Here is a 13,644-nt window from a genome sequence, read left to right as displayed (position 1 = left end):
AGGCGAATACATGGTCACTTGGGCTAGCGATCATGTCTCCTATAAGGTCCTCGCTAGGACAACTCGTAAATGCCGGCGAGTGTATTCCCGTAAGCTCTCCGGTCAAATTTCGCATGAAACTTTCATAGTTTCTGCATTCGGCTTTGAAATAATGCTGGATTTAATATCCGCTTGGTTTGTATAATTTTGCATCGCCGAAATCAAGCCTTTTGGCTCTTTATTTTAGTAAATATCTAGTACTTATTTAATACTTTAGTAATGTATCTGGTACTTATGTAGTACTCTAATGAAGTATCTAGCTTTTCAACTGAGAGAGAGAGAGAATAAGCCAGTTTCATAAGGAGGTGCTTTTATTTTTCATTCCTCAAACTGGTCAGAAGCATTCATACAACTTACACAAAAAAATATATTTAAGGCATAAAACTAACTATTCGATCCTAAAATTATTGTCGTGGTCTTTAAAGGCCTCCTTTAGTTTCGCAGATTATTTCTATTATATAATATACGAGTATATTGTTTTTGCTTTGGTATTTTTATTCCCTTCGAAATCCAAATTAAAGTTACCATTAAAATAGATGTATTTTCATGAATACTAATAATGCAGTCAAAGTCAACAGTGGACTGCAGTTTGTCCTGATTTTGGAGATATGGGTTGAATACTGGAAGGGTGCCAAAGTTTTCAAATCTCAGTTACAAGTGGAAATCCCAATCAAAAATTCCAGTTTTAGACGATTTATGATTTTTCTTTTCTCTAATTTCGCAAGTGTATACAGTATTAAATCTTTCTTCAATCGATACAATTTTAAAAAGAAAAGAAGGAAAGTGAGCACGAAGTCTTCATGCGAAATTTCAAGGAACGATATTGCAGATTGATTCTTGTTACTAATGGATAAACGAATCATGTGAGAATAGGAGTGAAATAAAGTTAAACAGTGGAATACTGTAGAAAGAGGAGCGAAAATATGCATAACATTTGTTCCGCAAATAATAACTTGCTTCAGAAGTATTTCTGTGTTCGATGTGTAATCAGTATGTGTACTCATCGATTACGATTATTTAGTCGTTAATTAAACATGCTGATGCATTACTGCATCAGTGTTAAATTAATAATAATAATAATAAGTTAATTAATAATAATAATAAAGTTTGACTTCTTTATAATAAAGAAGTCAAACTTTATTATTATTATTATTTTATTAAGTATTATCATTAGTTCATTTTTACACTGTGGTCTCCACTTCTTGATAACTCTTATTTGATGTATATGAACATTTACATGCTATTCATCAAATAAGAAAACACCATGATAATGAAAATCACTGTAACTCAGACGTAACTCTTCTTTTTGTTATTCGGCTCGCTCTTTTCATAACAATTATTTTTTCCTTTTTAGTCATAAAACTGCATACCAATTGTAAACTTCATTTAAATGCTCTGCGCTCATTATGATATTATTGTCATTAGATATTTACTAGAAAACAGTGATCAAGATAGATAATAAATTTCATAATATTTGTGATTACATGTTCCTTGATGCTAATTTGTATTGTGCTTTCATCCATAGGTATATGGCAATTATGTACCCTCTTAAGCCTCGCATGTCTCGAGTAACGACGCTCAATATAACACTGTCGATATGGGTAGCCAGCAGTATTCTTTCCTTTCCTAATATTCTATACTCTGCAACTAAAATGGAAATTTTCACCAATGGCGACTACCGAGTTATATGTTACATGGAATGGCGTGATGGACCCATGACAGAAAGCGACGATGAATACATGTAAGTACCCACTAAAGTAAAGGTTGTATTGCATTCTGTGAGTGGACTCTGTTTGAATGGTGTAATGTAACGTTATGGTAGTTATTAGGGCAAAAGCACGAGTCCAGACCGGACTGTTGACATTATCAACATCTTATTACTAGTAATAAGTACCATTTGCATGCCTACCATGGGTTTCATAAGCGCCCGAGATATATATATATATATATATTTCTGGTACTCTGCAATTATCACTTAATTAGATTAGTAAACCAGACTGCGAGCAGCAAAACTAATGACAGTTAAATTTAATTTAAAAAAAATAGCTTAACTTTGGCCCGCTAAGTTGATCATAAACCCCACGTAGCCATGTGTAACTAACACAGCTGGAATCCAAGACAGTCAATCTGGTTTACTGAACTTTTTTTGTGAGCAACGTGAACGCAAATTGCACTAACGTCATTTGGAATGTTTTATTTCGAAATTTTCGCATTAAGTATTTAATGAGGCTCGTGATGTGGTTACGGTCCTCATGTCTTGTTCAGCACCTGACAGAAAGACGGACGCACAGAATCGTATCACGAAAATGAAATATTCATTTAGCGTCCCAGAAGTTTGTCTTCTGTAAAAATATCATACCACACACACACACGCGAGGCTCTGAAGATGAATAGCCTTCAGTGCAGGGTAACAGCGCGTGAATCAAGTTTACACAGTGGAAGATAAGCGTGGGGGAGGAGTTAGAGAGAAGTCAGTGAACGGAAACGTCGATATTCGAAACGTGAAGAAAATGGGTGCTTCGGGCTTGTTGTAATGAAAGTTTAATATTTGTAAGACGAGCTGTGAATGTGGAGTAGAATTAACCATGAAAACTAAGGTGTACAATCCAAACTGTGCAGATTATGTATGCGTCACAGTAACTGACATTTACTGCAAGCAAGCAACTGTTTTTTATTTATTTAATTAGTTTTTTTTTATTTCAGTGTTTTCGCTGAACCTCACACGATACTTCCCAGATTTCCTTTTTTGTGATACCTTGCCGTGATAATTACAAGCGGTGCGTACATATAATCAAATGTTCAGAGCACTACAGAAAATATATAATTGAAATAACTAATACGATAACTATAAAAGTGGTTAAAATGTATGAACATATATAAAACTTGAGGACAATCTTATTGTGGTGCTGATCAAAAACATTACCACTAAACGCAAGCAATAAACATATAACCGCTGTTGGTAATATTATCTTCAATATCTCGGATGCCGGGTGACAGCGTTATGATATAACGAATACTTTCGCTATCAAGGATGCTCATTTATATTCAGATGACACTATCACGAGAATATTAATCTAAATCTGACAAAGGTTTTGCAAAAACCAACGAATTTTAAAAAATTTAACAAAATACAGTCTGATCCATTCTTCTGGCCAGCAGCAACACTATAGCATTTAGACCAGCGGTCGCAAACTGGTGGGCGGATACGGCCCGCGACCTTTTCTAAAAATCAATGTTTCTAACATCCTGCGGGGATTAAAACAGAAAAATATTCAAACTTCTAAATGTTTTATGACAGATTTAAACAAAAGTAAAACTCATTACTACAATTCTTTGTACCAGGTTTCAATCATCAAATGTTGGCAACACCGAATGGAAGTTACTTGTCACGCAGCCATTTTAAGCCACGTGATACAATGTCAATAAGTCATTGTAATACGATAGTGTGTTAATAAAAAGTTACCTCAATAACATAATTTTTTTGCCCATAACAATGTCTGAATTTAAAGTTAAAAAAAGAAAAATAGAAAAAAATATTTCTTTGTGGAAGTAAAACATATTCCAACATGTTTGATATGTAGGCAAAGTGTCCCCGTGGTGAAAGAATATAACCTAAAACGCCATTATGAAACAAACCATAAGAACTGCGATAAATATACAGAAAAGATGCGTGATGACAAACTTAAAGATTTAAAAAATTAACTGAAGTTTCAAGAGAAGATATTTTCGAATGTTATCACAACAAGTGATGCTGCTGTTAAATGTGGTTACGTCATAAGTGAAAAAATTGCTCGGACTTCGAAATCTTTTACCTCATGGAGGATTTGTTAAAAATTGTATTTTAAGTGCAGTTTAAAATCATATGTCTGGAAAAAAACAAGCATTTCACAGTATAAGCCTATCAAGAAATACAGCTGCGGAGCATGGTGAAAATATAGCAGAGAACAAAAGACATATTTCTGTGATTACACCACATTTTTTATTATTCAGTTATACAATATACTGAAATAATAGTTCCCGACAAGTTTCGTAAATCGTGGGATTTACATCTTCGGGGGTAAATAGTATAACTTAAAGTTTAAACAAGAGAAATTAATAAATACAAATCATAACCGTCTGGCTATTCATAAACTCAAATAACTGAATGCAGATATAAAACGTTATTCACGTTGAACAATACTGGACGATGCCACGTGTTCTTGTTCTCGTTCATACAGTCCGAGCTCAGATCGAGGTAGAATTTTTATTAGAGCTGACCACACTTGATGGAGAATTAAACCTTGATTTTTATTGCATTGAGTTGGGTTTTTCAGCATATTAGCAGCTTCTTTAAATTTTCTTATATAGCTGTTGTTTTCTATGTATGACATCGTCGTTTTTGGCCAGAGTACATCGTCTCCAGTGGAAGTGGCACGGAAAGCAAGACCTGTTTTTTGTTCTCTTTTGTATTGTACGTCTTTTTTGGTGTTCAGCCATGCGTATTACTCCAGATCTTCCTGTCTGTCCTACATAGCAAATCCCGCAAGAGCAATGGATTTTGTAGACTCCTGGTTTTTTAAGAGGATGATGAGGTAGTTTTGGTGGATGTAGGAATCTTGAGATTTTTTCCATAGGAAGGAAGGCTACCTTTACGTTGTCTTTGTTCTTTAATTTGGCTAGCTTATCTGTAACATTTTTGATATAAGGAAGCGAGATTTCGTTTTTGCAATCCTGTTTTATTGTGTTGTTAGTTGGAGGCATTTTAAGGATTCTCTTGGTGGTTTTTGTTTCATATCCATTCTGTTGGAGGATTTGTGTTAAGTATTTTAGTTCTTCATTACATCTTTCTTGTGTGCTAGAGATATTGTATGCTCTGTCTTGAAGAGTTTTAATTAAGCTTATTTTTTGTGAAGGATGGTGGTGTGAGGCTGCATTTAGAAATCTTCCTGTGTTTGTCGGCTTCCTATAGAAGGAGAGTTTACTTTCTTTATTAACTTCTAATAGAATATCTAGAAAAAGAAGTTTTCTATTTTCTTCTTGTTATAAAGTGAATTTTATGGTGTTGTGCAAATTGTTGAGATACTCTTTGAAATTGATAAGTTCATCTGTTGTTCCATTCCATATGATGAAAATATCGTCTACATAGCGTAGCCATAGTTTTGGTTTTTTATGGCAATACTTAAGAGCATTGTTTTCACATTTTTCCTTAAATAGGTTTACTAATACCGGTGATAATGATGAACCCATGGCCAGTCCTTCTTTTTGTTCCCAGATTCTGTCTTGATAGGTGAAAAAAGTATTGTTTATATAATGTTTAAAAAGATCTTAAAGAAGCTGCTAATATGCTGAAAAACCCAACCTAATGCAATGAAAATCAAGGTTTAATTCTCCATCAAGTGTGGTCAGCTCTAATAAAAAATCTACCTCGATCTGAGCTCGGACTGTATGAACGAGAACAAGAACACGTGACATCGTCCAGTATTGTTCAACGTGAATAACGTTTTATATCTGCATTCTGTTATTTGAGTTTATGAATAGCCAGACGGTTATGATTTGTATTTATTAATTTCTCTTGTTTAAACTTTAAGTTATACTATTTACCCCTGAAGATGTAAATCCTACGATTTACGAAACTTGTTGGGAACTATTATTATTTCAGTATATTTTATAACTGAATAATAAAAAATGTGGTGTAATCACCAAAATATGTCTTTTAATGGCAGAGAACTTCAAAGATATATTGCGTGAAAAAATTAAGAGTTTTGTAGCGTTTTCCATTGCAGTTGACGAATATATAGACATTATTAATACTTCTCAGTTAGTAATATTTATTCGTGGCGTTGATGACGATATGAACTTGACTGAAGAACTATTGGATATAGTGCCTGTGTCAGGAACAACGACAGGAAATGACTTATATTTGTGTATTGAGAAAAGTCTTGAAAATGCTCTCGCGGACTGGTCAAAATTAGTAAGTGTGACTACAGATGGGGCACCTGCTATGGTTGGTGTTAACGTTGGAGTTGTTACAAGCCTTCAAATGAAAAAGGAAATGTTGTGCAAGAAAAAACTTAAATCGTTTCATTGCATAATACACCAAGAGTCACTTTGTGCTAAAAAAAAAAAAAACTAAAGATGGAACAGGTCATGAGTGTAGTAATTAAAACAGTAAACTGGATACAATCTCACGCCTTGAATCATCGACAATTCAATGCTTGTTGGAGGAATTGGATTCACAATACAGCAGTTTGCTATATTACGGAGGTTAGGTGGCTTAGCCGTGGCGTCTTTTTAAAAGATTTTTTGAATTCTTAAAAGAAATTGACATATTTACTTCATCCAAAGGAAACTTGATTCCTCAGTTCACCGATGAAGATTGGTGCAAAGACTTGGCCTTTTTAGTTGACATAACAAGGTACTTAAACACTTTGAATACTGCTCTGCAAGGACGTGAACGGTTGATATGTCATATGCATGATTCAATTAAGTTGCCATTTCTGGCAAACCCAGTCGGCAAAGAATAATTTAGCCCACTTTCCTACTCTTAAATCGATTTCTCGAAATAATAATGATGCTGAAAAGTACATTCCTCAAATTGAAGAATTGAAAATTAAATTTGAAAAAAGATTTTCTGATTTCAGCCAGTTTGAAAGTGAATTATTATTATTATTCAGTTCACCTTTTTTAATTAATATTGAAAATGTTGACGAAGATTTACAAATGGAAGTAATTGAACTCCAGTGCAACACTTAACTAAAAAATAAATATAACGAAGTTGGCATACCAAATTTTTATGAATACTCGGCAGTAAATATCCCAAATATAAAAATTATTGCTCAAAAATGTTGTACATTTTTGGAAGCACTTATGTATGTGAGCAATTAGTTTCGATTATGAAACTTAATCATTCAAAGTTCCGCTCACGGATAAAAGATTCTAGATTAAATGCAATACTTCCTATTGCAACACGAAACGAAAAAGCAGATATTGACATGCATGTTATACAGAGGAAAAGAAGTCAGATTTCAGGATCAAAATCAAATTAAAAAACAAGACTCGTAGATAAAAATCTTTATTTTTGTAAGTCAAAATTATGTATTTAAATAATTTTCTTAAAGTATGAATAAAATGTAATTGAACTTATATTTTCTAAACTTATATTTTTAAAATTGAAAAATATAAATGATTATAAATTTTAAATTTAAATGGTGGTGTAACTGTTTATGTAAAGGCCCGGAAACAAAAAGGCCTTTGTTAGAGCCTTTCTTTTTTTTTTTTTTAGTTTATGTTTTGGTTCACAGAATAATATTGAATACGGCCCACGTATGATATACATCTAATTGACTGGCCCTTTGCTGCGTTTGAGTCTGAGACCAATGATTTAGACCATTGAAAGTAATCAGAATAAATAAATAAATAAAAAGCTAGACTAATGAACAGTAAAATTATTTTAGGTGAGTTTTGCAATGAGTAAGCACTTTTGGTAAGACACTGTTAATAAGACTGGTCATTTATCCGTGCGATCATTTTCATACATCAAACGTATGAAAATGTATTCTGTAGGAAAGACGTTTTTGATACGATTTCAAATTATCTGGGATATTTTCTAAAATTTGTCAAGCCATGTTCACTCTGTTGTGATCAAACAAAAAAAACTTTTATTATTTAAATTATTTCAGATGATGCGATGCGCTTAAGATCAAACTCTAGAGCATTTAATAACTGAGAACGTTCAGTTGCTGCTATAGTGGCTGTGTAAGATTACTGTTGCATACTATTAAATACGCTTAGTATTTAATTCTCTCTGATTACTATAAGTTGTATAGGTCAGTGCTTCCCAAACTTCTAGATGTCAGGGCCCCCTTTGCAAAAATTAAAAAATTTCATGGTCCCCCTCGAAAGAAAATCGTAATAGAGACATATATTATTATAATATTTATTGTATTTATATTCAATACAAAACATACACAGCGAATATTGCAAAAATCAAATGCATATATTACATTTTTTGCCTCTTACCGTTTGGTTCTGAAGACGATGCGGGCTGTTCTGGTAAAATATGAAATACTGTCCTTTTTTTTTTTTTTTTTGAATCTGTTTCTGCTTCTTCTGATTGTTCGCGGGAATTTTTTTTTATTTTTTATCAGCCACTTATCCATCTCAGGGTTAAATTTTTTAAAGTAGAATAGATCAAATAATATCACCACTTACCGATACTGGCACACCACAGACTGATAACATGAAATTAGTGAATATTACCTGAATAAGGGAATCCCCAGACCAGGAACATTTTTCTCTTTTGTGACTTTTCTCCCTTTACGGTAATTATTAAGCCTAACGCGAAACAGACGCCAAAGGCAGGTTATTAAGATGTGCATGTGATTGGTGCGGTATTAACAAAAGATCGCGCGACCGAAAGATAAAAGCATAGCTGACAATTGAGTTGAAATGCTAACTCTCTTCAACCGAATTCCATATGTGAAACTGCCATAACATTCATTATATATATATATATATATTACTTAGTTTTAACAATTTTACGAATTTTAACACGTTCGGTTGAATTTTATTGCTGCCTTGGGAAATCGAACTCACACACATCTAATTAATAACAATAGTTTTTAGTTATATACGTGTTTGCCCATGCAACATATGGTTTTGTTTCAGTCTATACAGCATAGTTTCTGTATGAGGGGACATGTGATTCATTAATTAGTGTGTTTTTATCCCGGTTGTCTCTAATTGCACTATTTGTTGAGAAATATATTACCAGACTCCTCATACCTTATTCACTGGCATAATAAAAGTACTTGTTTTTATTGCCTCTGCAGTATAGTGGTTGTTAGGGAGGGGTGTTGTTTACCACTGCAAGGGAGTTCTATCTCCCCACATGAACTTGTTTAAGCTTTTTTTCATGTGTGAGGTATATGCGAAACTTTTATTGGTAACAGATGACAGTGATAATATAAAACGAGTTTTGATAAGTATATAAAGTCAATATCAACAGTCCCTGATTACGAACGCGTGATGAAAGCGACAGGAAGATTTGGAGCTTCCCTGGAGAGCATTCGAAGTAAATACTATTAACCACTGCTTTGAAATGAAACATATGAATAAACAATATTTACTAATATTCATTAAGCGCCGAAATACGCAAAGTTTGTGAACCAACACCAATGTGTGAATTTTTGCATTAAAATATAAAAAATAACAAAAAAGAAATAATAAATAATAAAAGTTAAATACGTTTCTTTTAAAATAAAAAAAAATCTACTTAGTCTTAAAACATTTTAAATTTGTTTTCATTATTTCACGGCCCCCCTCAACAAAACCTACGGCCCACAGTTTGGGAAGCGCTGGTATAGGTTACGTAATTTATGATATTTATGATATCACAAAGCATGTAACATCTACAGGTATGTTTCCCATCCAGACTTGTTAAAGATGAGGTCTCATCACAAAGGCCTCAGTACTGAAGTCATCAGGTGTCCTCAATATGGAGGAGACTGGAACATGATTAGGCGTAATTGCATCTATTATTATTATTATTATTATTATTATTATTATTATTATTATTAAGAAGGCCTCCAGGGCGTCAGGGACTCATCGAGGGAGGCCGCATTCTACGCGCACCAGCTGCCATACATGTTCTTGAATTCATTCACACTACTTGCACACACTACATCCAACTGCAATCGATTCCAATCACGCACTGTTCTAAGAGATAAAATTCTAGCCCTCACCCCTTCTTAGCAGCATTCATTCTCAGCTTTCAAGGAGTCTCTCTTGTCCTTTCCCCACTCTCCATAAAATGAAAAATTTTATCAATTGAAATCCTGTATGACCCTTTCAGAAGTTTTTAAGTCTCAATCATATCATCCCTCTTTCTCCTCTTTGGTAGTGTCTGCAGTCTACAAATTCTCAATCTGTCTTCATAATCAGTATTCCACAATCCTGATATCATTTTAACACTCTCCTTTGCCTTCTCTCCACTGTATCAGAATCGCAACAGAAATCAGGAGACCAGATTTGCACACAATAGTCCAAGTGAGGTCTAATCAAGGCTTTGTAAAAAGGTAAAATGACAATCATATATCTACATGTAAAAGTTCGTTTCAGCATTGCAATTATCTGTTGAGTTGTATTTGCAATCTTTGCTACATGGCCCCTGAACTTTAACTTGCTATCTAATAGCACTCCAACATCCCTAGCCTGATCAGTTTCGTCTAGCATAATCCCACCAATATAATACGATATTGGATATCTAATCAAGCCAAAGTGCATGAATTTACATTTACTAACATTGAACTGACATCCATTTTCCCATGCCTACAATTCTAGCCTATTCAAATCATTCTTCAAGTACTGCATATCAGCAGCAGCAGCATTCCTGATTACTCTACCTATCTTTGCATCACCAGCAAATAGTTCTGTGTCGCCTCTCAAATCCATTCCAATGTCATTAATGTATATGTTGAATAACAGTTGGCCAAGGACTGATCCTGGTGGTACACCACTAGTTACCTTAAATTTTGCAAACTCACATCCCTGTATGCCATTTTTTGATATTTTTCAGTCAGCCATCCTCTTATCCGTGCTAATATTTTATAATCTAATCCCATATTCTCCAATTTATGCAACAGTCTTCCATGGTGTATTCTGTCATAAGCCTTAGCAAAATCCAAAAGTACCATTCCCCTTTTCAAGTACAATGGTAACCATTAGTAAATCCATGTTGTTCATTGAAAAATAGAGACTTTCTGTCAACCTATTTCTGAATGCGATCCCTAACCAATTTTTCCAATCTTCACGAACACTTCAGAGATGCCAGTCTATATTTGGATACATCAGTCTTTGCACCACCCTTATGCAATGGGATTACCATACATTCTTTCTACTCCTGAGGAATCTTCCCTGTTTTGAGACTGAAATTATATAGCCTGGTCAAAGGAATAGCCAGTTCAGCTTTTAGCATCCGTGCAGATATTCCAATAATCCTTATGGCTGAATTCTTATTCAGTTTATGCAACAGCTCTAATATTTTCTTCTCATACAACTGAGTTTCTTCATCCAATGAATAGATAGCAGCGAACACAATGTTGCATACACCAGGTTGATAGCTTTTAGTAAAATGGGCACTCATTATTTGAACAACCTCTTCTGCATCTCTCACACCATCTGCATTCTGTAGAGTTATTCTTTCATATTCATTCTTTCTTTTACTTGCAGAATATCGATAGAATTATTGTACCATGCAAAGCCAGTTTCTTTTCATACTCATACTTTGCTTTCCGTACAACAATTGTGACTATTCTAACCTGCTGCTTATAATTCTCATAATGCACATCATATTTATGCTCACAGTATTCCTTCCACATCATCCGTTTCTTACGAATATCTTGCTTAATAAGATTACACATTCATTTTACTCCTACCTTATTTATTCTTCGATCTCTCGGGACACTCTGATATCGCATCATTTAAGTAATGTTTAAATGCTTCCCATACACTGTCGATATTATTCCCATCCAACAACCGATCTCATTCCACTGAACTCAGTATACTCCTTAGTTGGTCATAATTTCCTGCTTTGCAGTTCAGCATGTAACCTTTTCTGAATGGAGCATCCATAAACTTAGTCGCTTCCCAAGTGAGTACCACATGATCGCTGTCACCAACCGGAGGTAGAATAGTTACATCTTTAACTAAAACGCCCTCTGACACTATAATCAAATCTAACACTCTTTGAACTCGAGTTCCTTCTGTCACATGCTGCTTGAGGAAGTTGTCCCCCAACAGCTCAATAAATGCACAATAAATGCATTTTCATTCTTCTCATGAGATTCTACTGCTACCCAATCAATATTTGAATAATTAAAGTCTCCCATTTTGAATACTCTTTTTGCACTCATCATCATCATTTGTAACCGATACAGGTCTGTAGCAACACACCCCTATGTATTTGTTCTTGTTAGATTATACCTCACTCCAGATGGCTTCATACTCACTCCACATGAAATACTGTTACTAATGCTACAATCATAGGTCTCAATAGTAACTGGATTCAAGTCATCCGATATCATTAGCAGCATACCCCTTCTCCTCCTCTCCTGTCTATCCTTCCTAAAAATACTGTACCCTTTACACTCGATGCCAGTTAGTATGTCTGATTCTGATAACCAGTTCTCACTAATGCCTACAATCTGAGGTCCCAACATATTGACCAAGGTAACAAACTCCACCACTTTGTTTCTGATACTCCTAGCATTCGTATGCAGACAATAATCTGCCGCATGTTCTTTGTATACGCTTTTCTGCAGTCTGCATGACACAGGTGGACAACTTGCAGATCTCTTTTCTTCTCTAGCTCCTTATACATGTAAACATCTTTGGTGGGTTTGATGGGTCCAAACCAGACGAACACAAAGTCGAAATCGTTCTCCCATCGTCGTCATTTCCATGAAATGCCCATTCCGTCAATAACAGTTATATAAAACGTTGTCGCTCTTACTCTCACATTCTCACCATTCCTCTCATTATAATTTAGTTTCCCTGAAAAGTCCCCCTCCGAACATTTATTAGTTTTTCAAGACTCCTGATACTAAACGCATTCAAGTGTAGGCTGTCCCTCTTATTCAAATCCAATCTTCCCTCAAACTTGCTCCGCACATCCAAAAACTCTCATCCATTCCTTCTACACAGCACATACGCATCAAAAAATTGGCCATCATAACCATTCTTCTTAAAATTCGAAAGGTTAAATTCAAAAAAGTTCAAAATATTATTATAAAGGGTTAAAATTTATTTTGTTTTGATAAAAGAAAAAAAATTATAAAAATAAAAGTATGCAAACAAATCACGCTCAGATATAACGAATATAAAAAAAAATGTTATAGAAATGAAATTACGCATTCACGTATATGCATTTTGTGATATTAGCATACCAGTGAGTGACCGTAATGTCTCTCACTTTGTATAACCCAAGCGCTTGCTCTGATAGCGGATGTATCACTAAAAATATGTATTAAGTTCTGATGGTAAAAAATATTTTATAGAGATAAGAAATATTAACTCTGAAACTCTTCATGAAGACAAGTTCTGTTAACTATTTTAGTTGACAATTCTTAGTTGACAATGTTAGACAAATATCTGTCATTTGTTATCTCATCAACAATAACAGCACTCGACAACACGTTGAAGTTAGAGACAACACTGTCGTAGAATATCGGTTTTCTGTAAATATGTCCTTCCTCATAATAACTAGCACTCTTTATCGTAGTTGTTAGCATCCTTTGGTCGAAAAGACTTGCGTTCAATCCTTGGAATAGTGTGAAAAAATTATTTAGAACTTAACTAAAGCCGATCTTCTCAGTGTCAAACGAATGAAAGAAAAGTCCCCCTCCTGAAATTCGGTTTTTTTTCATCCCATAAAATTGTCGAACCAATGAATGAACATTAGCAATTTGAATACATAATACACCGACCTCATAGATCTTAGTTAATTCTACATAATCTAAACAACCAACCAGACAACCAACTAATCCCATAGTATACGTTTATGTTGGGCTGGGTGAGTTGTTTTGAATTAAGGACGAATCAAACAAGTTATGGGACCAGTGCATTATG

The 13,644-nt window shown here is 34.3% G+C and overlaps 1 protein-coding gene across 1 annotated transcript in view; it reads left to right on the top strand.

Annotated features, from left to right (window-relative positions):
• LOC150104302 (tachykinin-like peptides receptor 99D) overlaps nucleotides 1-13,644 on the top strand; it is a 213,493-nt gene that overhangs the window by 146,010 nt on the left and 53,839 nt on the right. Inside the window, exon 2 of the mRNA XM_090396908.1 lies at nucleotides 1,565-1,780. Within this exon, the coding sequence (XP_090253034.1) occupies nucleotides 1,565-1,780 (216 nt within the window). The remainder of the gene's footprint in view (nucleotides 1-1,564; nucleotides 1,781-13,644) is intronic.

The sequence above is a fragment of the Typopeltis vanoorti genome, chromosome 8 (genome assembly GCF_054136105.1).
Source record: "Typopeltis vanoorti isolate ZY-2024b chromosome 8, IOZ_Tvanoo_1.0, whole genome shotgun sequence".
NCBI lineage: Eukaryota > Metazoa > Arthropoda > Arachnida > Uropygi > Thelyphonidae > Typopeltis > Typopeltis vanoorti.
Note: the sequence above shows the minus strand (reverse complement) of the source record. Positions and strands in the feature narration are given on the sequence as shown.